At 44.4% G+C, this 24,967-nt stretch overlaps 1 protein-coding gene across 6 annotated transcripts in view; it reads left to right on the plus strand.

Moving 5' to 3' along the window:
* Window positions 1–691: 691 nt before the first annotated feature.
* The window catches only part of SLC16A14 (solute carrier family 16 member 14), a 28,997-nt gene continuing 4,721 nt past the window's right edge, over window positions 692–24,967 (plus strand). Inside the window, exons 1-4 of one of the 6 annotated variants that reach the window (XM_089509143.1) lie at window positions 692–777; window positions 15,310–15,483; window positions 15,880–16,156; window positions 21,892–22,035. In XM_089509143.1, the coding sequence (XP_089365269.1) occupies window positions 15,895–16,156; window positions 21,892–22,035 (406 nt within the window). In that variant the 5' untranslated portion in view covers window positions 692–777; window positions 15,310–15,483; window positions 15,880–15,894. Of the gene's footprint in view, window positions 778–1,187; window positions 1,260–15,309; window positions 15,484–15,879; window positions 16,157–21,891; window positions 22,036–24,967 lie in introns of those variants that run through there. The other 5 variants (XM_089509142.1, XM_089509144.1, XM_089509146.1 and 2 more) reach the window with 5 other exon arrangements.

The raw sequence follows: 24,967 nt of genomic DNA on the forward strand, positions 1-24,967 counted from the left end.
GGGGTTTTCTCCGCAAGAGGTTCAGAGGGGGCTTGCCATTGCTTTCTCCTGAGGCTGAGAGCATGTCACTCGCCCAAGGTCACCACCAAGCTGGGAACTGAACCCTGGTTTCCAGAGTGCCACACTCAAACCACTACGCCATCCTGGATCTCTTACCCTTTAAGATGCAAGACGTTTATTTTTGCATGGGAGAGTTTCCCAGCCTTCCCCACTGGCCAGGCCAGCCATGCTTTTGAAGTCGCCCTGAAGGCTGTAAATGAGGGATGAGTCTCTGGTGTGAATGATGCGCCTGAAAGAGAGTGTAAGGCAGCTGTGAATGGCTGGAGCTGCACCGCAGCAAGGATCCTGTGTGACACCCCTTGAACTGCCAGGGCTCAATGCTATGGAATTCTGGGATTGTAGTTTGTTGTGGCACCTCTGTCCAACAGGGTCACTGCTGCAATGCAGATCCAGCCAAAGTTTCTGGAAGTGGACCTTGGCCAAGGCTTTGGTTGCAATAAGCTTGCAACTCTGGCAAGATTCCTGATCGTCCTCCTTCTCAAGGCTTCCGCAGCCACCCATTTCCACCAAACAGGGCCCAGCTGTGCAGAGCAACCCGAGGCCTGCGGCGTCCCTTGCCCTGCTCCAGCCGGCCCCACTCGCCAAGCCTTCCTTCCTTCCTTCCTTCCTTCCTTCCTTCCTTCCTTCCTTCCTAGCACACTCGCGTTTCCTGGGTGCAGCGGCTGAGCAGAGGGGCTTCGGAGCAACTCTTCTCCTCTGGGAAAGCAGCCTTTGCAGGTAGGAGAGAAGGAGGGCTGCAGGTGGGATGGAGAGGGATGGAGGAGGAAGAAGGGCAGAGGAAGGAGGGGAAGGGGAGGAGGAAGACAGGAAGGGGATGAAGAAAAGGAGAAGAGAAGGAAGGGGAAGTGGAGGAGGAAATAGAGACCGAGAGGAGGAAGGAGAAGAAGAGGAAGTGGAGGAGGAAGAGAGGAAGAGGAGGAGAAGAGGAAGATGAAGGAAAGGAAGGTGGATGAGGAAGAGGAGGAGGAGAAGAGGAAGAAGAGAAGGAGAGGAAATAGAGGAGGAGAGGAGGAGGAGGAAGAAGAAGATGAGAAAGGGAGATAGAGGAGGAAGATGAGGAAAAGGAGAAGGAAAGGAGGAGGAGGAAGGGAGGAGGAGGGGAAATGAAGGAGGAAGAGAGGAAGAGGATGAAGAAAAGGAGAAGGAAAGGAAGAGGCGGGGAGCTGGAGGAGCAAGAAAGAGGAGGAGAAGAAGAAGAGGTGAGAAGGGGAAGAGGAGGAGGAGGAGCGGGGGGTGGCTGAGGGGAGGCGAGGGCTGTCCTGGGGACAAAAGGGCAGCCAGGGGGCATCATCGGGAAGAGGCTCCGGGGCGAAGCCAAGCAGCTGCCGAGCTGCCCTCCGCTGCCCTTCCCTGGGGCCCGAGAGGAAGGCTGGGCTGAGGAGGCGATGGCGGCGGCGGCGGCGGCGGGGCCAGGCAGCCCTGGACCTTGGAGGAAGCAGCCGTGGAGGATGGAGGAGGAGGAGGAGGAGGAGGAGGCAGGCAGTGAGCGGGCGCTGAGGCTGCTGCATCCGCACTGCGGGAATGAGGGGTTTTGGTGCCCCTTGAGCTGCCCTGGCTCCATGCTCTGGAATTCTGGGAAGGGGGAGTTGGTTCTGGCACTTCCTAGGATTCGAGAGCCTGGAGCCAGGGCAGCTCAAGGGGCACCAAACCGCCTCATCCCTGCAGTGCGGACGCAGGAGTGAGGGAAGTGGCTGTTCTCCTGGTCCTGCCCTGGCCTCCTTTCCCCTGAGGCTGGTCTTCTTTCCCTCGGACCTGGGGCCGCCAGGGCTCAGCCCTCCTCCTCCTCCTCCTCCTCCTCCTCTCCGCTCTTTTGGGGGTCTCGTCTTTGAGGGGGAAACATGGCTCCCAAACCCATTCCTATTTCGCCTCAGAAGATGACTTCCCCCAGCATTTCCCTCTTTCAAAAGAGCTCCTGCCTGAGAGGACTCTGGAAGTGGCCTTGTTCCCTTGCTGCTTTTGGGGAGGCCTTTGCAGCTTAGCCGAAGAGGAGGGAGGGGGAGAGGGCTTTGTGTGCATCCCAGCCTTTCCTGATTTATGGAGTTTTCGTGGCAGGTTTCTTCAGGTTTGCCATGGCCATCCTCTGAGGCTGAGAGAGTGTGACCTGCCTAAGGTCGCCCAGTGGGGTGCCTATGGCCGAGCCAGGTTTCGAACCCTGGTCCCCAGTGTCCTAGTCCAATGCTCAAACCACTACGCCCCAATTGCTCGCATCAGGATTACAGCTGGACCTCCATACTTATGGCATTGACTTTGTCGGATTAGATTATGTGTGGTTTTGGTTAATATGTTCTCTCTAGGTCCTTTGGCGCAGCTCTGACAGATGTTGACCATAGAGTTGTGCGGGAAAATCAAGGAAACACTTAGAGGGAACGCTTCTCTAGGCATTTGTAGCTCCTCCAGCATGGTTTCTGTGATCACCTTCTGGCAGATGTTGCCCATAGGGTTGCACTGGAGGACCTGGAGATTCCTAGAGAGGTGTTCTCTTAGGTCAAAAGAATAGCAGGTTTTGATTTGTGGTTTTTCCACATTCACAGGGGTCCTGCATCCCTATCCCCAGCGAATGTGGAGGGACCACTATACCCGCTTGAGAGAGCCAGTGTGCTGTAGTGACTTGAGCATTGGACTATTACTTTGGACACCAGGGTTCAAATCCCAGCTTGGCCATGAAACCCACTGAGCCAGTCACACTCTCTCAGCCTCAGGATGGCCATGGCAAACCTGCTCTGATGAAACTTGCCAAGGAAACACTATGGCCTCAGGGTTGCCTTATAGAATCCAAGAGTTGGAAGAGACCCCAAGGGCCATCTGGTCCAACCCCTGCCATGCAGGAACTCTCAATCAAAGTACATATACCCAACAGATGGCCATCCAGCCTCTGTTTAAAGACCTCCAAGGAAGGAGACTCCACTCCGAGGGAGTGTGTTCCATTGTCAAACAGACCTTTAGACGGCACCAAGCAGTGCACATTTCACACTTCATTCTGTCATTTCCCTTTCTTCTGTCGTGTTAAAACATAACCCAGGGCAGCTTGACATGGTAAGGACATCAGGTTTGTAGGGCAGCTTGACAAGGTTTGAAGGTCAGGGTTGGTTTATTTGGAGCTATTAAAGTGTTGCAATCTGGCTATTGTTATTACTGGTATTACTGTTATTATTGGTATTACTACCGAGAACAGCCAATGCACCAGGGCCTTCTGTGGTTTGCTGTAGTGAGTGCAGGAGAAGGGAATCCTGGGGGGAGAAGAAATGCCCACAGAGTGCTTGAGAGAAGTCTCCTAAGGAGTTTTGAGGGAAGGGGATGAGAGTATTGTCATTGTCCCCTCAAAAAATTCAGCTTTTCAAAAACGTCACACTCTCTTAGCCTCAGAGGATGGCAATGGCAAACCCCTCTGAACAAATCTTGCAAAGAAAACCCCATACTATGGTCGCCTTAGGGTCACCATAAGTCGGAAATGACTTTAAGATACACAATGGCAACCCCATATTAGTCGCATTGCTGAAAGTGAGACACTGAAAATCATTCATACCTAAGGACTCTTATATAATTGTTATTTTATTTATTTATATCCCACCTTCCTCCTGGTACAAGGACTCAAGGTGGCTTGTGGTTCTCACTAACGTTCCCTGCCCTTTTTTCTTAGGATGCCTAAAGTCTGTTTCTAAATGCTCCACTGAAGTTTTAAATTACCCCAACATAGAAATTTGGGGACAGAACAAAACTTGAATTGATGGGCAAAATTCTGATTTGGGGCCAGTGCCCTCATTTTGCCCCATCTCTGTTAGCTACAACACACACACACACACACACACACACACACACACAAAATACATCCTTATTTCCACTTCTGGAACACAAAATGACCTATTCCATGTGTGCATTTATGTATGCCAACTTGACTGAAGTGACTGATAATATTAAGTGCAATATCCTCCTTTGGGTGTTTACTCATTGATATCTCCTACAAGACTCAATGGGACTTAAACACTTCCAAAGATGGCCTCCTAGGGACCATTGGGTGTTTCTCCATCTCCTTCTTTGTGGTTGGCAAGGGTAGTTCAACTGTGGAATGGAAGAACCAGTCTTGCAAATCTCCTCTCAGCCACCACATGGCTTTTGCTTCTCTATTATTGGAGCTCTGCTCTCAGGAGAGATTTTTTTAAAAAGGGGAGTGCATTCTCTGGGTGTGTCTGGAATGGCTCAGGGAAAGGTTGTGGAGCTACAGGAAATTGAGAATATCTCCTTCCCGTTGCAACCAATGGGAATGAAATAAAGAAATCATGAATAAATTCAAGAAAAGAGAACTGTTTCTCCTTTTTTCCTGCCTTGTTACCTTGAGCTGGGTAGGGCTTTGGATAAACCAGATCCTCTAGCTTTTGACCTCCTGCACTGGTAGGCCTGCTTTGTCTCAGGGAATCCCCACCCTCTAATGGGATTTTTCTCTAACCAAACCTGCTTAGGATTGCTCTGTAAGAGAACTAGTGTAATGAGTTGTGACCCAGACTGTCACGTTGCTGAGGAGTTATTGAGATGGGGAGCGGGATCAGTTTCTTAGTTTATTCCTAAATAATCTCCTGCTTCCTAATCTCCTAGGCCTAGAAGCTTCTCAGGATAGAGAAGGTTGAGAGGTGACATGATAGCCACATTTAAATATTTGAAAGGGTGTCATATTGAAGATGGAGCAAGCTGGGTTTCTGCTGCTCCATAGAATAGGATTCAACTGAATGGATTCAAACTACAGGAAAAGAGATTCCACCAAAACATTAGGAAGAACCTCTTGACAGTAAGTGCTGTTGGACAGTGGAACAGCACTGCCCCCAGAGAGTGGTGGAGTCGCCTTCTTTGGAGATTTTAACACAAAGGCTGGATGGCCATCTGTTGGGAATGCTTTCATGGTGTATCCCTGTATCGCAGAAGCTTCATGACCCTTGTGGTCTCTTCCAACTCTATGGAGTTTATCACACGGGGACAATTGGAACTGTAAATAGGGTTTATCCCATGAAAATCGCACATTGACTATTAAGATTTTCACATGATGTCGTGATTAAAGTACCATTATCCTGGGAATATCTTGTGAAAATCGTGCAATTGCACACATTTGTAATAAAGGTTTTCACATAACATCGCGATCAAAAGTGATTAAAGCACCATTAACCCAGGAAAAACCAGGCAATAAACAGCAAGAAATCATTTAGGGGGAAATCCTGTGAATGATTTGTTGCTGCTTATTGCCCGGTTATTCCCTGGTTATTCCCAGCATAATGGCTGCCGTGTGTGAAAAAATCGCGCTTTAATAGTAACCACATGATTTTCACAGGATAAACACTGTTTAAACTTTCAATTTCCTCCTGTGTGATAAACTCCTATGATCCTTTGATTCAAGACTTATTACAAATATCCAAAATTTGAAGCACCCTGTCAAATAAACATGTATAAGATCACATGTTTAGTCTTCCTTGACTTTTTGATGAGTTTCTATCGAACAAATAAAATAAAATGTTATAAACAAATAAGAAATAAATGAAGTTTTCTAAATGAAACAGACACTGTGGCAATTACATGTGCAGGACATAACATTTAATTGGAAGCCATTTAGTGGTGCAATTTTGTTCATTATCTTGGAGCTGTGCCATTGTAAGGAGAGTGAAAGAAGTAGAGGAAAGGGATAATATGTTTTACTAAATCCCTGAGACTCTACTAGACACTTGCATCACTATTTATCTTTAATAAATAAAGGCTACTTAATTCCTGTGTAGAAAGCAATTTGCAGAACCTGGAAATGTTACGTTTTGGATTACAAGTACCAGAATCCCTCAACCAGCATGGCGTAATTCTAGGAGCTGCAGTCCCAAAAGTAATGTTCCCAAGCTTGCTTGCTTGTTTATATCTTGTGTTTCCTTCTTCCCAGCCCTGGGGCTGGAGATGGTTTCCAAAAGTTAACTACAACTAAAAGTACACATCATACAAAAGTTAAAATATTCTTGAACCATCAGTAGAAGTAAAAACATGTCCATTAAAAAACAAAACAAAAAGGGTAGGCAATATAGCACATTATTAAAGGCCCTTTTCCCATAAACAATCAATCTTTAAAGACTTACTGAAACAAAAAAAGTATTTACTTGAAGGTTAACAAGGAGGGTATCATTCTAGTCTCTGTAGGAAGAAAATTCCAGAGCCTGGGAGCAATCTATGGGAGGTTGCTCTCTCACATGTTTGCACAAGATGTGGAAGATAGTGAAGGTGGTGGGACAGAAAGAAGAGCCTCCTCAAAAGCTTTCAAAACATGGGCAAGTTCATATGCCAATTCCTCCAACTTGCCAGAATTAACATAGACTGCATGTGAAATGTCTGTCATATGTGCTGGTTAGTAAGTCATATAGGATTCTAAAAAGTTATGAATAAATTCCATATTAAATTTTACCCAGAAGAGTCTTTAGTGCAGGACACAGGACCATCCATACTATTAAACAGAATCAGCCAGAGAGCAGACACGTTTAGGGTGTTATGAAGAGGCAGCAATTTGCTATTTATGTTTAAAGAGATAGTAGAGGAATACCTTGTTAATCTAAATGAATATAAGTCTCCAGGACCAGATGAACTACATCCAAGAGTATTAAAAGAACTGGCAAATGTAATATCGGAGCCATTGGCAATAATCTTTGAGAACTCCTGGAGAACAGGAGAAGTCCCAGCAGACTGGAGGAGGGCAAACATTGTCCCCATCTTCAAAAAGGGGAAAAAAGAGGATCCCAACAATTATCGTCCAGTCAGTATGACATCAATACCAGGAAAGATTCCAGAGCAGATCATTAAACAGAGAGTCTGTGAACATCTAGAAAGCAATGCCATAATCACAAAAAGTCAACCTGGGTTTCAGAGAAACAAGTCATGTCAGACAAATCTGATCTCTTTCTTTGATAAAATTACCAGCTTGTTCGATGAAGGGAATGCTGTGGATATAGTATATCTTGATTTCAGTAAGGCCTTTGACAAGGTTTCCCATGATATTCTTGCAAACAAGCTTGTAAAATGCGGGCTAGACAAAGTAACTGTTAAATGGATCTGTAATTGGTTGACTGGCCGAACCCAAAGGGTGCTCAACAATGGCTCTTTTTCCTCCTGGACGGAAGTGACCAGTGGGGTCCCACAGAGCTCTGTCCTGGGCCTAGGGTTGCCATAACCCGGCGGCCCCCGTGACAATCACGGTTTCGGGGGCCCCTCCCGGTCCCGGTCCGGTTTGGGCCCCCACCCGTGCCTTGTTCCCGGTTCGGGGGCCCGCTTCGGCCATTGCCGCTGCTGCTGCTAATGCGGCTGCTGCGGCGCCAACCCACCTCCTCCTCATCATCTTCGCGGTGGGCAGCGCCAACTCACCTCCTCCTCCGGCTCCACCTTCCTCCTCCTCCTCGGCGGCAGAAGCGCCGCCGCCACCGCACCTCCAGTGTGAGGGCTTGCGTGCGCGTGGGGCTCCAAAATAGGAGCTCGTCCCTTGCTTAGGCCAGCCAGCCATTGGCAAGCTGGCCAAAGAGGACGGGCTCCTCGGCGCGCGCCGCCCAGGCCTCAGCAGGGGCCAGTGGCAGCGCGCGCGCCTGCCCCGCTTCCATCCGCGCGCGCCAGCCATCGTGAGGAGGAGGAGGGGGGAGAGGAGGAGGAGGAGGAGGAAAGCTGAATCTGTGGCCATTAGGTCTGCCTTGGTATTTTGGGGCTTTTTAATTATTTTTAAAAATATAAAATACTTATTTTATTTAATTTTTTTAATTTTTATTATTGCTTTTTATTTTTTATTTCCTTAATTTTATTATTGCTTGTTTTTATTGTATTTTATTAATTTTTATTATTGCTTGTTTTTATTTATTTCATTAATTTTATTATTGCTTGTTTTTATTTTATTTTATTAATTTTTATTATTGCTTGTTTTTATTTTATTTCATTAATTTTATTATTACTTGTTTTTTATTTTATTTTATTAATTTTTATTATTGCTTGTTTTTATTTTATTACAATTTTTATTATCAAATATATACACCCCTGCCTTGTTTTTTTTCATTATTTTTTATTATTAAATATATGCAAGTGCATTTTCTGTGTATTTATGGCGCTTTGAATGCTAACAAGTCTGCCTTTCCTGGACAATTATAGTGATGATGATGATGGTGATGGTGATGGTGATATTGATATCAACAAGCCTCTGAGGCACGGCCAATGTAACTTGCTATGATTTTTACAAACTCATGCACAGTGAAGAAAAACCACAGTCCCTTGCCCAAGTACACACTTCTGAGAAGTACAGTTGAACCCGAGGGCAAGTACATTTCTGCCATCTGTCTAGGAATAATGCCAAAATGTCCTCCATTTTGATCATGCCTAAAAAACATGCATTTAGATTAACATTTTTTTAAAAAAAACCTCAATTTTTTGCGCGTCCTCCATTTTTATGAAAACGTGTCCTACATTTGAAAATGTTGCCCTACATTTGTCCTGGTTTGGAGGTCCTCACTTATGGCAACCCTACCTGGGCCCAGTGTTATTCAACATCTTTATCAATGACCTGGATGACAGAATTGGGAGCACACTTATCAAATTTGCAGATGACACCAAATTAGGAGGAATAGTTAATACTCCAGAGGACAGGATCAACATTCAAAATGATCTGAATAGACTAGAAAGCTGGGCCAAAGCTAACAAAATGAAATTCAACACAGAGAAATGTAAGGTACTGCACTTAGGGCAGAAAAATGAAATGCACAGATATAGGATGGGAGACACATTGCTGAATGAAAGTACATGTGAAAGAGATCTAGGAGTCCAAGTAGACCATAAGTTGAACATGAGTCAACAGTGTGATGCGGCAGCTAAAAAGGCCAATGCATTTCTAGGCTGCATCAATAAAAGTATAGTGTCTAGATCAAGGGAAGTCATAGTGCCACTATATTCTGCTCTGGTCAGGCCCCACCTGGAATATTGTGTCCAGTTCTGGGCACCACAATTCAAAAAGGACATTGAGAAACTGGAGCGTGTCCAAAGGAGGGCGACTAAAATGGTGAAAGGTCTGGAAACCTTGCCCTATGAGGAACGACTCAGAGAGCTGGGGATGTTTAGCCTGGAGAAGAGAAGGTTAAGAGGTGATATGATAGCCCTGTTTAAATATTTGAAAGGATGTCACATTGAGGAGGGAGCAAGCTTGTTTTCTGCTGCTCCAGAGAACAGGACCCGGAACAATGGATGCAAGCTACAGGAAAAGAGATTCCACCTCAACATTAGGAAGAACTTCTTGACAGTAAGGGCTGTTTGACAGTGGAACACACTCCCCCGGAGTGTAGTGGAGTCTCCTTCCTTGGAGGTCTTTAAGCAGAGGCTAGATGGCCATCTGTTGGGGATGCTTTGATTTGAATTTCCTGCATGGCAGGGGGTTGGACTGGATGGCCCTGGTGGTCTCTTCCAACTCTATGATTCTATGTTTATTATTGTTCTAATTTTAATGCCAGGGAAATGGAAAGAGGTGCTTTTGGAATTTTCTGCTTCAAGTGGCAAAATAACTTGTCTGGCCTTGGAAACTAAGCATTGTGGTTTTGCAGGGAAATGTGCTATTTCTGTTTTGCCTTAGGCAGCAAAATGTCTTGAGTTGGCCCCACAGGACTTTTATATGTTAGTTAGCCCTAAGGGAAAGAGAACTCTGGCAGAACATAATGTCACAGACTACTGAGTTAAACACTTTCCAATCTTCATCTGCACAAGGCACACAAAAATGCTACTGCCTATCTTTTGCAATTGTCTGAACAGTCACATAAATCAAACCTTTGTTACTTAAGAGATAGCTAATGGTGAAAGGCATAACAGTGTCTGACATGTGTGTTTATTTGGAAAAGCCCTTCACATTTTGTTTTGCCTTTTGCTTTTTAGAAAATATGTAGGGCACACAGTGCAATTATGCTTCAGCCTGTTTTGCAACCCTGAGATACAGTATTACCTTCAAAGACAGCAGTGGAAAGACACAGTTTTATTTGCTAATACTTGCTAATTAGCTTACTTGCTGTTCACCGCTATGATCTTTGGAATAGCGGTATATAAATAAAACAAATTATTATTATTATTATTATTAAAATGTGATTTCAGACTTAGATAAATGATGGGCCTGGCAAACACACCATCGCTTAGAAATCTTGTGTTCAGGTGGTATTTGGATCTTCCTGCTGGAAAAAGGGGAACCTGTGATTCCCTCCTTCAATGTTGATGGACTCAAATAGCCAATATCAGGGATGAGGGAAGATCACAAATCCATCCCTTAGACCAGGGATGGTGAACCTTTTAGGCACCAAGTGCCCAAACTCAAAGGTGTTCTGGCACAGGTGTTACCCGGTGCTGGTGGCGGAACTTGTGTGTGGGGGGGCAGGACTTCCTGGGGTTGGGCTTCTGCCTTCCAGGGCTGGGACTTCTGGGAAGGCAGCTAAAGGCACAGGAGGGCAGGGGAAGAGGAGGAACAGGTGCATTCCTCCTCTTCCCCTGCCCCCGTCTCTCTGTGTGCCCTCCATTTTGGGTTCCCTACCAACCCAAAGGGATTTCTCTGCATGCTGTTGGCATTCCCAATGGGAAAACAAGGGGTGCTTTGCAAAAATCTGCAGTTATCTTGAATCACTGATTGGAGATGACTGAGATTACCCACTTCCATATAGATTAACTTTCCAACAGGGGAAACTGGTAATAAATGGCTGGAGAGACAGACTCCCCATTTCAGTCTTTTCATAAGGACTGGAGATAACAGTAGGGAACTGACTGTGACTACCCCTGTCCTACAGTAGAGTAGACTGCCTTAGAAGATGGTGGGCTCTCCTTTGGAAGCTTTTAAAGAAAGGTTGGATGGCCATCTTTTGGGAATGCTTTCATTGTACAGTATATGGTTGCATAGCAGGGATTTGGACTAGGTGGTCCTTGCAGTCCCTTCAAATTCTGTGACTGTTTGTTGTTGTTTTTAACCACCCTCACGTTGCTCTTGACTCATGGCAACCCAGTGGATGAGATATCTCCAAGGCTCCTTGACGTCCACAACTCTCCTTAATTCTTGCAGATTCATACCTGTAACCATCTTAAAAGAGTCCATCCATCTAGCATGTTGTCTTCCTCTCTTTCTACTTCTCTCACCCTTTCCTAACATTATTGTCTTTTCTACTGAGTCATGCCTTCTTATGATGACAGCCTCAATTTAATCATCTTGGCTTCTAAGGGTATTTCAGGCTTGATCTGTTCCAGGACCCATTTATTTGTTTTTTGGCTGTGCATGGTGTCCTCAGCACTCTTCTCTAGCACCACATCTCAAATGAATTTCTTTTTATCTGGGTTCTTAATTGTCCAGGTCTTGCATCTATACATGGCAATGAGGAATACAATTACTTGTACCATTTTAACTTTTGTTATTTTCACTCCTTCTTCTTCTGTGTCCAAGCCTGCTTTTTGTATAATATTTTCTGCATATAAGTTGAACAGAAGGGGTGAAAGGATGCCGCCTTGCCAGACGCCATTGCCAATTGGGAACCATTCTGTTTCTCTGTCTTCTGTTCTAACAGATTGATTGTAAGTTCAGTAATTGTAAAGACAGAGAAAATACTGGGTGAAGAACAATTGGTCACATAAAATTGAAGGATGCCCAAGTAAATAATATGTATACATAGCGAGACACAGAACAAGTGGCATGACAACTGTGACCAGTTCACCTCTTTGTCATTTGGGTGTCCTAAACCCTGTCAAATAGGAAAGGAAGAGACATAACCCCTATTTAGCTGTTTAGTAAGTGTGTGTGTGTGTATGCCACATGCAAGGAGGGGAGCATGCTAGCCCAGTCTCATCCTTTATCTTGTTCCTCTTATGAAAGCAATATGTCTGATGAAGAAGGCCTTTTGTATCTATGAAATCTGTCCACATAAACCAGAACCCCAATTTTTCCAGATTCTGGTTTGCATGGAGAGCCTACATTGATACAACAGGAATTCCTCCTCATACATATTAGTTTTGTGTGAGAAAAATGATGACAGACTTGGCGGGGGGGGGGGGGGGGAGAGGATACTAGCATATTCATCTCTTTCCATGTGTAGTACATATGCTCATTGACTAGGGCTATAGTGCCCGGCCTAAGAACCTCATGCCAAAACTGACATACTGATTGCATGCTGAGCGAACATGTTGTTGTATGCCTTCAAGTCATTTCTGACATATGGCGACCCTAATGTCAACCTATCATGAGGTTTTCCTGGCAAGATTTGCTCAGAGGAGGTTTACCATTGCCTTCCCCTGAGGCTGAGGGCCTGTGACTTGCTCAAGGTCAGCCAGTGGGTTTCATGGTTGAGCTGGGACTCGAACCCTGGTCTCCACAGTCATAGTCCAACAGTCCAACTACTACACCACACTGGCTCTACAGAAACCGTAATTCTGTAGTGTATTCTATAGTGATGTGTAGTGAATAAATTTCCAGAAATGCACTCATGAATTAAATATGAAGAGAGTCTGTTAATATGCATTGTAGCATATGGGACCTGCTTATCTTGTTGGATTAAGGACAAGTAACTCTCATTGTTGTTTAACCTAGCTAGTAAAGATTGTTCTCTGGTATCCCTGTGCTGCATGATACTTGGTTGTGGAGCAACATTCTGGCCAGTGAGTGAATGAAGACTATGGCCTGTTACAGACTGCCAAAATAAAGCTGCTTCGGGTCTCTTTGGAGGTATGCTATTTAAATGATGCATGGGTCCTAAGAGTCCGGAGGTCGCACCAAAGCCACACTCCATTCCTAAGCACCGGAGTGCAGCTTTTGGTGCAGCTTCCGGATTCCTAGGATGCATGCATCATTTAAATAGCATACCTCCAAAGAGACCTGAAGCAGCTTTATTTTGGCAGTGTGTAACAGGCCTTTGACACTAGGTCAAGGCTACTCTGAGTCAGTGGTGAGGTGAGGACATGTGTCCTATCCTAGCTCTATCCAGCTGATAAGCATATGGACATTTTTGACAAGTGACCTTTCTTATTTCTGGATGTATTTACAGTGGTGATATCCAAAGATAAAATACATTGTGGGTTACAACATAAAAAGTATTCATGGCCAAGAGTTCAGTTCCTACAAGAGCAAAGTAAACATTTTGATTCCTAGTCCTGTTGCTAGCAGTGAAGGAAATAACAGCTGAAATGAGGGTTATATTTGTCTATTGGCAGTTGCCTATGGCTGCGCTGGTTGGGGGCATTCTGGAGCTGTGGTTACAAAAGTAGCTTTTCCAAACTCTATTGTCAAAAAGTGATCTACTACTTATACTTTATTTATTGGATTTATACTCTGTCATAATTACTCAAGGTGATTACTAGTGATAAAATCAAGAAAACCAATACAATCAAAACATAAATTGTTTCAGTAAAAGAAAGAATGGCACCTATATGATTTAGAACTCCTCCAGAACACATTGATTTGTTTACCAAAGGCAGGGTTGAATAAAAAGGTTGCCTACCAACATGACATAGTGGTTTGAGTACTGGACTATGACTGGAGATCATGGTTCGGTTTCTGATTGGCCATGAAACCCACTGTGTGACCTTGGGCAAGCCACATACTTTCAGCCTCAGAGGAAGGCAATGGTAAACCTCCTCTGAAAAAATCATTCCAAGAAAACCCTATGATAGGTGCACCTTAGGGTCACCATAAATTGGAAGTGACTTGAAGCCACACAACACATGCACACTATTAACAAGGCAACAGGGAGGGTCCAGCCTATCATTCCTTGGTGTTGTGAGTACCACAACCTCAGAGAATCTTCTGAGACCTTGTTTGCACTGGCAAGGATACTGTAGGGACAACCTGGAGTATCCTGGCCTCCCAGTTGTCCTATTTCCCCCTTGTTACCTTGGCATCTGTCCTTGCACCATGGTGGCTGTCTTCCAAGGCATCCCGCTAGATCACCTGGCGTGTCCACCACCACCACTGCAAGTTGCTCACTTCTGAGGACTGAATGAGGTGCCCAGCAATATCCACAAGCTTGGCACCTCATTCTGGGCACCCGCAGGCACGCACAGTGGTGGCAGATATGGCCAATGAGCTGCCAGTGCAAACCACCATGGTGATGCAGGGATGGAAGGCCTAGGCAAGTTTGTATGTGAGAATATGGTCTTATATTGATTGTACTCATCCCATGGCACTGCTGTTATCAGTCCCCAACAAATTGAATGGCTTTCTGTCCACTTCATTGCCTTTGACTCCAGCGAGGCAACAGTTGGTCTGCACAACTGGTTTTGCCTACATGCTGATAATAATGGGGGGAATCCGAGAAAAGTGGCTCCCATGCTCTGCTAAAGGGGACTTCTAACACCCACTGATGTTGAGATGGCTGTACGTCACCTAATATCCATCTTGATAGTGAAAGATAAGTGCAAGAAGATGGAACAGGTGCTGAGTGAAGCGTCTCTATCAGTTCCATGAATTAGATGGATCTGTTATTTGTCCATTGCAGGGAGTACTCTGTAGTTGGTTGTAAAGATGAGAGAAACTTTCAAATTCTCTTTTACATGTTTTAAATCTGAAATACATTCCATCCAGACAAAGAAGTTCCTTTTTAAAAGAAAGCCACTTTTTTTAAAAAAAGGAGTATTCAAAAATGAATTGAAATGAAATGTCATCTGTTTACATGATCCAAATCAGGGAAGTACAGCTTTTCCTGGCATTAAGACCACATTCTTCTTTCTTGCCATATGGTCCTCAAAGATGAAAAGCACCTCAGGAAAAAGAAGTGGCAACTCACATTTCCTACAAATACTTAGGAATTAAATCCCAGGCTTTTAAGAATTATTCAAAGCTCTTGGTCTGGATGGATAAATATGTCAATTTTACTTTCTTTCACATTAGAATAAATATGAAGTTTCTTCTAGGCCAAATAGGAGGATATGTGTGGTTTTAGGAAATTACAAAAATGGGCTGTAACAAAATTCTTTCCCTGTCCTAGCCATTGTTACTGGTATTTCTGTAAGTGAAAGTAGCACATTATTTGTGCTACAGATTCTTTATTTGCACATACAAAAGTATACTATGTAAATGTCCAGCAGCATGCATATTTGATTAAAACACAGTGCATCTTTGAGAGAGTTTAGTTTGGTGGGATTCAGGGCAGAGAGTATGTTTCAGGGTCCTCTGGATAAGCAACAGATGGTAAACAAGTAGTGCAGATGGGTGTGCCACTGAAATCAGCAAGTGGGTTAATTCTGGTTTGGCTTGTGATCATTGTTGTTTTTCCTTAGGTCAGCTGGACAAACTGAAGTAGAAAATATAATTACAACAATGGGCAAGCGAGAGAGACATCATTTCATGCACCACTGAAAGGTTGCAGTAACTGTTTCAAATTGGAAAAAGACTTGTGAACATACACCCCGATCCTTCATTGTGGTTTAGTCAACTTCAGGTGAAGTCTCTGTGTACGTGTCATATGTTATATGTATGAAGTGAGAGAGTAAAGTTATTTTAAATACTAAATTCATTAAACATAAAATAACTGAGCAACATCAGCTACTGGTTGAATTTAAATGAACCATTAGAAACATCTCAGTCCAAAATTTCCTTGGTTCTGTCACAGGTGGCCATTCCCAGAAAATTTATAGCTTGATTATACTGACAGGTGGTTGCAACACAGCACCTGTCTCTTACAGCTCAAACAGATCTAGCAAATTATAAAATTTAGCTGAGGCAGTTCAAATTTTTATTGAAGTTGATGAAGAATATAGAATGGGGAAAAAACTACAGTATAATGAAAAACAGGTTTGAGCCTTATTTTTAGTGATCAGTGAGCACATTTTATCTGTTTCTCCCCGCAGAATACTCAACAGAAGATGTACGCCAGCCATGAAGATATTGGCTATGAATTTGGAGATAAGTTGAAAGAGCGGGAGAAGAAACTTAAATCAAATCCAGACATTGATGGAGGATGGGCATGGATGGTTGTACTTTCTTCTTTCCTTGTACACGTACTTGTCATGGGATCACAAATGGCCCTTGGGATTCTCAACATGGAATGGCTTGAAGAATTCAGCCAGAGTCGAGGCTTGACAGCATGGGTCAGCTCCCTCAGTATGGGCATTACCTTGATTGTAGGTAGGGCCCTATAGTCCTGTTATTACACAGCAAATATAAAATAGCATTATATATAATAAAAATATATAAAGTAGCATTTCTGGGGGCTGGAGTTGCTGCTGGGAGGAGGAAAAGAAGGAGAAAGTCTGCTTCTATTGTCCAAGTTGTGTGGGACTAAATCTGGAACCAACCCCCAAACTGTAAGAAATAATACCCCTCTACAAGGCTTTGAATCAGTTTATAAACCATTGTACTACTGATTCACAAATTAGTAAACTTGCTGTTGAACATATCCCACAAAGTGATTCTGATACTGTTTTAACTGTTTGTTTGAAAACTGTTTCCAAATACTGGTAATTCCCAGTTCAGCATTGGGAACTAGATTCACATGAACGTTTAGCACAGTACCTGACGCTTTCAAGCTTCTGGGATCTTTGTCTTTTATCTAAGAAGCTTACCGCACAGGTCTTCTGGGACGTTCTCAGAACGGCCCGGCAGGAAACGGAACGAGTGGGGGACGGATTTTACCACACATTCCAGTCCCTCACTCGTTCCGTTCCCCCTCTCTTCTGTTCCCATTCCATTCCAGAGAGAATGCTTTTTGAGAACTGTTCTGAGGGTCTGGAGTGTGCGGTAAAATCTTTTCCGCACTCGTTCCTGCTCCTTCCGTTCCGTTCTGAGAATGGACCCAGGAGGACCTGTGCGGTAAACTTGCAAAACAGGAGTGGGCAACGGTCTCTAGGGTGTGGGGGCTAGTTTTTGCTTCTAGTATCCCCACTCCATGGATTGCATTTCCATTTCTTCATGCAGCAGAAACACACCAATTTGTGGCCAATTTTAAGCCTGAAAATAATTAATTTCAGGGGCTTGGGGAGTCAAAGGCATAGTGGAGTTAAGCCACCATATTTGCTGATGGTTTCCCTCAATTTGAGGCCAAGACAAATCACTCCAAATCATCAGAGCAATTTTAAAGAGGATTCAGAGGGCTTTGGGGGATTGGCAGGACACTTTACATACTGGAAAGATGGGGTTCAGGGGCCACACTTTCCTCACACCTGAATTAGACTTTGAGGTTTACCAAATGCTACGAGATGAAAATATATATCTCAGCGAAGATTTGGATCTTTGAGAAACAAGGCTTTGTGCCCATGCTCAGCTCAGAAATCTGTTTTCAGTACCAGAACTGAGCTCATAGTGCTTCCACAAATAATGCTGTGCTTGGTTTCCCCTCCAAGTTTTTTTTAGCATGTCCTAAATACCCTAAAGGCACCAGATCATGTCTGATCTTGGATGCTAAGCAGGGTCAACCTGGTTAGTACTTGGATGCGAGACTACCAATGAATATCAGGTGCTGTAGACTTTCAGAGAAAGGAAAAGGCATAACCACCTCTGTGTATTCCTTGCATGCAAAAACTCTATGAAATTAATGGAGTCTCTATAAGTCGACAGGTGACAGGAATATACACACCAAGTTATCTTAACAACCCTGCCTGCCGGGTTCTCGGTGAAGGACCAGCCCAGGTTAGGTGGGCGGGGTGTGTGTGTGGCCTTGATACATAGGAACACCGTGTCCCTCACTAGGAACCACATCAGACAGACGTCCTATATTGAGTGTATTTACCTGACCCTTAAAGCTAGGGACAGTCTAGGGATTCTGTTGGTGTATCGGCCACCCCGTGCGCTAACGGACTCCCTTAACGAGCTGACACAGCTGGTCGCTGAACTGATGCTGGAGACGCCCAGGCTACTTGTCCTGGGCGACTTCAACATCTTCCTCACGGCCAGCTACGTTCCACCCGGTGCGGCTCACGAATTCATGGATACCATGGCTGCCATGGGCCTGTCCCAGCTAATTCAGAGTCCTACGCATTGCGCGGGTAATACTCTCGATTTGGTCTTCTGTTCGGATGCGGAAAATCCGTGGGTGGAAATATCTGATATTTCCCCCTTGCCATGGACGGATCACTTCCTGGTTGAGGTGAAAATCAAGGTCTCTACCCAGATCCCTCCCGGGGGTGGTGGACCTATTAGGATGGTCCACCCTCGAAGGCTAATGGAACCTGACCGGTTCCAGGCAGCCCTAGAGGGACACATGGTTGGAAGCGACGGCGATTCTGTTGATGCCCTGACTGGTATCTGGAATACCGGTCTCTCGAGGGCTATACACAGTATCGCTCCCAAGCGCCCTCTCAGACCCGCTTCCAAACGCAAGCCCTGGTATACGGAAGATCTCCGGGCAAGGAAGCGGGAGCTGCAACGGCTAGAGTACCGTTGGCGGAAACACCTTCGCTTAGACGACAAGACTCTCCTAGCCCAACTGTTAGAGGACTATGGAGAGGCGATACGAGCAGCAAAGAATTCGTTCTATGGTGCTCGTATCGCGTCCGCGGAGTCGCGTCCAGCAGAGTTGTTCAGGGTAGTCAGGGAGCTCACTCAGCTCCCTCCTGCCCTGAACCAGATCCTTGAACCTTCTAAGGCCTGCTGTGACTTATTTAACGACTTTTTCGTGGATAAAACTTCTCGGATAAGCGAAGGTCTTAACGCCGACATTCAGGCAGAACCTAGCGTAGAGGCGTCCAGGGCCTCCGTGGACTTAGTTAAGCTGGATCGGTTTGACTTGGTTAGTACCGAGGATGTGGACAAGATCCTTGGAAGTGTTTGGAAGACAACCTGCTCTCTCGATCCCTGTCCCTCGTGGCTAGCAGCCCAGGGGGGACCGGCTGTAACTTCATTGTTACGCCGGATAATTAATACATCTCTGAGGGAAGGGCAATTTCCATCTGTTCTTAAATTGGCCCTAGTAAGACCTTTATTAAAAAAGCCCTCCCTCGACCCCCTGGTGTATAACAATTATCGGCCAGTTTCACTGCTGCCATTTTTGGGGAAGGTGATCGAGAGGGCGGTTGCAATCCAGCTTCAGGGGGTCTTGGATGAAACGGATTATCTGGACCCATTTCAAACTGGCTTTCGGGCGGGTTATGGGGTTGAGTCAGCCATGGTCGCCTTGGTCGATGATCTCCGTCTGGGCATCGACAGGGGAAGCGTGTCCCTGTTGGTGCTCTTGGACATCTCAGCGGCTTTCGATACCATAGACCATGGTATCCTTCTGGGGCGCCTGGCAGAGGTGGGAATCGGGGGCACTGCGCTCCAGTGGTTCCGGTCCTACCTCTCCGGGAGGTCCCAGATGGTGCAGCTGGGAGACGTGTGCTCCGATGAGAGGGCCCTTAAAACTGGGGTCCCTCAAGGAGCCATTCTGTCTCCCATGCTATTTAACATTTACATGAAACCGCTGGGAGAGATAATCCGGAGACATGGGGCGCGGGGTTATCAGTACGCTGATGACACCCAAATAATCTTCTCTATGTCTCCAACTGATGCAGTGACTGAGGATGGCGTCTCTCCTCTCGTGGCCTGTCTGGAGTCAGTAATGGGCTGGATGAGGGAAAACCGACTCAAGCTGAATCCAGAGAAAACGGAGGTACTCGTGATAGGTTCCCCTGGTCCAGGAATGACAGTGGTTCCACCTGTCCTGAACGGGGTCACGCTCTCTGTGAAGGACTCCGTGCGCAATGTGGGGGTGCTTCTTGACTCGTCCCTTCGCCTGACTGCTCAGGTGAATGCGACGGTCAAGAGCACCTGCTATCAGCTTCGGCTTATTCGCCAGCTGCGCCCATACCTGGCCCAGAGGGACCTTGAAACTGTGGTACATGCCCTGGTAACCTCGAGACTGGATTTCTGCAATGGACTCTACATGGGACAGCCCTTATACCAAACCTGGAAGCTTCAAATGGTGCAGAACATGGCAGCTAGGCTGGTCACTGGCATGTCCAGGGCCAGCCATATAACACCGGTTTTAAAAAACCTCCATTGGCTGCCCATTTGCTTCCGGGCGCAATACAAGGTGCTGGTGATGACCTATAAAGTCCTAAATGGCTTGGGCCCAGGATACCTGAAGGACCGCCTCTCCCCGTACATTCCGCCTCGCACCCTCAGAACATCTGGGCAGCAACTCCTTAGGGTCCCCGGGGCGAGGTTATCCTCTACCTCTAGGAGGTCTTTTTCCATCGCCGCCCCGGCCCTTTGGAATACGCTGCCCATAGAGCTCCGCTCAGTTACCTCCCTGGCCCAATTCAAACGGGAGTTGAAGACCTACCTGTTTCAAATTGCATTCCCCGATTAAGTCCCTATAGGCCCCCCCGCCGCACAGGCCGCACAGGCAATGGTTTGGCTAACCCGGGGGCATTTGTTGTTGTTTTTGTTTTGGTTTTTTGCTTTATGTTGTAGTGTATTTATGTAATTTTTGATATGGTTTTTAATGGAATTTGTGTATTTTTAAATGCTGTAAACCACCCTGATCTTATGGAAGGGCGGTATACAAATAAAACGTTTATTATTATTATTTATTAGGGAGAAGCCTTTAAATGGCTGCTATTGTTAAACAACTGGAAGTGAAAATCCCTTTCACATCAAGGGAAATCATTGAAATGCCAGTCACCTCTCTCTGTTCCAGAAATTGGAAAAATTCCTTTTTGGACTATACCTCTCAGGGTCCTCCAGAGAGCATAGCCTTGCTAACTAAGGGATTCTGGTAGTTGTAGTAGAGAAAATAACTTTTCTGAGCTCTGGCCCATCCATGATTTAGCTTATCACACCAGTTTAGCATAATTAGGAAAGAATGGAACTAATGTTCCAGAGACTGTATACAGTTCTCAGCATTTTTGGTCTGTTAATTATTAACAAAGAAGATAATTTAGGAAAGAAGAAAGTTCTCAGGTCACTAAAGTCTGGCAAGAGCTAAGTGTCTTTTTCTTTCATGAAGGCATTTTGAGAAACTAGGAAAATGGACAAGAAATACAGTATGCTATTTTTAGATTTATACTGGTATTAGTCTCATCAACAGTAACGGTGTGATATTCTATACCTGTATAATGTACAGCATGGAACAACCTCACTCTTAAGATATAATGTTAATGCTTTAAAAAGATCTTTAAAGATACAGTACATACTCACTTCAAGATAGGAGAAGGGAAATTGCTAGCTAAAAACATTCACATATTGGCAGGTCAATTCTACTGGGAAAGATTTTTGAGTAGCAGCTAGTCTTTTTAAATTTTAATTTATTTTTATCTTGTTTTAATTAATAATATGTTCAGGCTCTTTCCCTTTTGAAATACTGTTTTATACAGTGATGTTACAGATACAAGTGACCATGCTCATATGGCAATTATCCAAATAAAACTATTGTGATAGTCACAGTGTGTTTACAGTGTGGTGTTTGGAGCTGGTCATGTGTGGGTCTAGATACCAAGCTTGGATTCATAGATATAAATCACCTTTTCTGCCCTGTGTGGGAATGTACAAACAAGACTCTAGCATGAACTAAAACTGAAACAGAGATTATTATCTTCAGAAGTGCTTCAGGATGAGAGAGAAATCTAGCCTCAGTCACTTCTCCACAAATCTCTCATTGGTTATGGACCACTCTTTTCTATCAGGCCAGCCACAGTACAGTGTGATGACATATTGTGAAGACATTTTAGGTTTCTGAGTTGATGTATCTAACTTTTGAAGATACCAGTTGAGTTTTGGAAAGTATGTCCAACTTAGATCAGGAGATCTCTGAACTCTGAATCTTTAACCTTGGGTGATTTGGGTGGGCATTATCTCCTGATCTTGTAACTGATATAGTTGGTTTCAGGTCTCATTATAATTAGAAAGTGTTATGAAATCGATATATTCATTGTGATCTGTCACAGGTCCTTTTATTGGCTTATTCATCAACACTTGTGGATGCCGGAAGACTGCAATAACTGGGGGAATCTTGAGTGCTTTAGGATGGATTTTGAGTTCCTATGCCTCAAATGTACATTACCTTTTTATTACATTTGGCGTGACAGCTGGTAAGCATGATTTCTTTTGGAACATATGATTATTTGCATAAATGTAAATATTTCTTAAGAGCAGTGGCTAAAGTGAGCAAGCCTAAGCGGGCTGAGCACTGGACTACAACTCTGGAGGCCTTCAAGTTTAGGGCTACACACTCTTGACTGATGTACCATTCTCTGATTACAGAAACTCCTGCAAAATTCCTCAGCCTATCAGGGCTTTTTAATTCACTTGAACACAGCAGGCACTTTTGGGTGTACAAAGCAAGGTCAACAATTACACCAATGGCACATGTGCATGCAAGATCTAAGCATGGTCATCAGGCTGTATGCACTGAAGTCAGATTCTGGTATGGAGTGGTTTTCAGGTTAGCAAGAGAGACAGCTAATCTAAATGTTTTATTTTGCTTATTATATTTAGGAATAAGGCAAGCAACATCATTTTAAAGTCTTACATCCTATTTATTTTTCATGGAAAGAATTCAAAGATATGGACCAGGGTTTTTCATCCAGGGTTCTTTGGAATCCTAGAATTCCATGAGAGGCCAGTAGTGGTTTCGTGAGAGATCATGACTGGGATTAAAAAAAAAAAAATCTGTAGTTATTTAAAAAAGAAGAAGAAGCTGTAGATATAATAGCCTGTATTCCAGGGGTAGGCAACCTGCGGCCCGCGGGCCGGATGCGGCCCGGCGAGGCCTTGGGACCGGCCCCAGCCCAGTCCTGCTGCCGATTGCTGCCGGGGCCTTTGGGGGGCAACTGTCTATAGAAGCCTCAGAAACATGCATTTATATTAACATTTTTTAAAAAATCAGCAAATTTTTTCACGTATCCTCCATTTTTTTAAAAAAAGTGTCTTCCATTTGAAAATTTTGTCCTACATTTGTCCTGGTTTATTTATATATTTAATTTTTTTAAAAAATTATTTAATTATTTATTTTTTGGCTTCGGCCCCCCAGTTGTCTGAGGGACAGCAACCCGGCCCCCGGCTCAAAAAGATTGCCTACCCCTGCTTTATTCTGTATCAGGTACTTAGATAAATACACTTAAGTAACCTCTCCTGACCTGGCTCCCACAAATCTGATAGAAACGTTCATCCATGTTCCGACTGACATAAAAATATGAGTTCATGCCCCAGTGCAATTAAGCCAATGTCCACATAGGGGGAAGGAGAATTTGTAGTTTTATTTGCTACAGCAAATCTCATGACCCAAAAGACTGACACAAAGGAACAGAACAGACATTCATCAATATATACTTTTCCATAAGATAACCACACAGCATTCTTTTTCTATGTAGCCATAGTGTCACTAATTAGCAGGTCACATTTTATGAGTATGCATACTAATCAAGTCACAACTACCATCCCACAATGATCCTGCATTGCCTAGCAAGTCAGAAATTGAGGAGGGTACCTTTTGGTGTGTTTTAGGGCTTATGGTGCCAATAAGCCATCAGGGTTCAGGAACTCTGTATAACTCTGGAACGCATCCAAGATGTATGAAGCTTCGTCTAAACTCTGGAGCCTGTTATCTGTTTTGCTTTTCAGTTGGACCTTGTAGTTTTGCTTTTTTCACTTACTCACTGCATTCCATTCTTTGTTTCTCTTGTCAGGCTGACAATAACAAGGTTGCTAGCTTGCAGGGATAGCTGTGTTGGCCATTTAACAAAAGGTTGCTAGCTATATCTTTAAGAACTAAAGTGAAGGGCAGGGAGACATACATACATTTTTCCATTATATTCTATTGGCATGACATTTTCAGACTGGTTCCTCTTACTGGTTTCTCATATTGGCTTACCATTTTCTCCCAGTATATTTTATCACGATTGCCAGTAGAATGGACCTTCTCCTCATGCAGATAAAGCAGTTGGGGTGGGGGAGTTTGATCATGGCAACAGTATCATAATTGTGACTAAGTATTGTCCTTGTGAAATGGCAAACACATTTGTTTACTAGAACTTCAGTATATGTCAGTCAGTCAGTCAGTCAGTCAGTCAGTCAGTCAGTCATAGTTTATTACATAGACCCCAAAATTTGGGTCTGTGGAATTTCAGTATAAAAGAGGGATGGGCAACTGCCCAAAATCTGAGGATTGCATACATACCTCACCCAATCTCAGAAGACTTGCACCCCCTATTCCCCCATTTGTTTATTTTATCTTATTTTATTTACTAAAAATGCCCCAGCCTCTTTAGAGTTCATGTGTGAGCAATTTGGACACATTTGCCCCTTCACACTGTTTTAGGCCCAAGAGAGCCTTTTTCTGGACCAGGAAGTGAACTGGAACTCACATCTTGTTTTTAAAAGAACTTCTCTCCTGGGACTAAAACAGCCTTCTCCCAATTTCCCCCTACTTCCTAGAGGAATAACAGGATATTTTGAGTGTGGCCACTGTTGGTTTCTCCCAAACACATTGCAACCCCCCTCAAATGTTTTCTTCTCTCCACACCAAAGAAGAATAAAATTAGAACCCAATAGCAGCTTTCCATTTGTTTACAACAGGAATAAGTATGTTCTGGAGCCCAGAGGGATGCACTAGCTGTTTGTTTGTTTTATTGCGCTCTCAACACTCTGAAAAGCTGCAGCTGAACCATTTTTTGCCACCATTTTGGCAACAGAACTGATGCCACCTAATTATCATTTTCAGCTATTGGAAGGAGAGTGTTTTGTTGTTTTTGGGGGACCCCCAAACAACATATTCTACTGTTTTGTAGCACTTAAGACATTTTTCATCTGGGAATAGGAGCAGGTGGGTTTACCGAAAAATTATTTTGGGCATGCTAGAGCTTGATAGGGTTGGTGGTGGTCTCAAAGGACCTCCCCAAGGGGCCTCACTGAGTTTCCAGGGGCTGCATGTGGCCCATGGCCACACAATTCCTACCTGTTCTACACCCATGAACTACACAGTAAAATCTCTAGGCATCAATGCAAGATTGCACCTAGCAATTC

Source organism: Sceloporus occidentalis, unplaced genomic scaffold (assembly GCF_023333645.1).
Source record: "Sceloporus occidentalis isolate IW3139 unplaced genomic scaffold, rSceOcc1.0.p SCAF_2, whole genome shotgun sequence".
In the NCBI taxonomy this organism is placed as follows: Eukaryota; Metazoa; Chordata; class Lepidosauria; order Squamata; family Phrynosomatidae; genus Sceloporus; species Sceloporus occidentalis.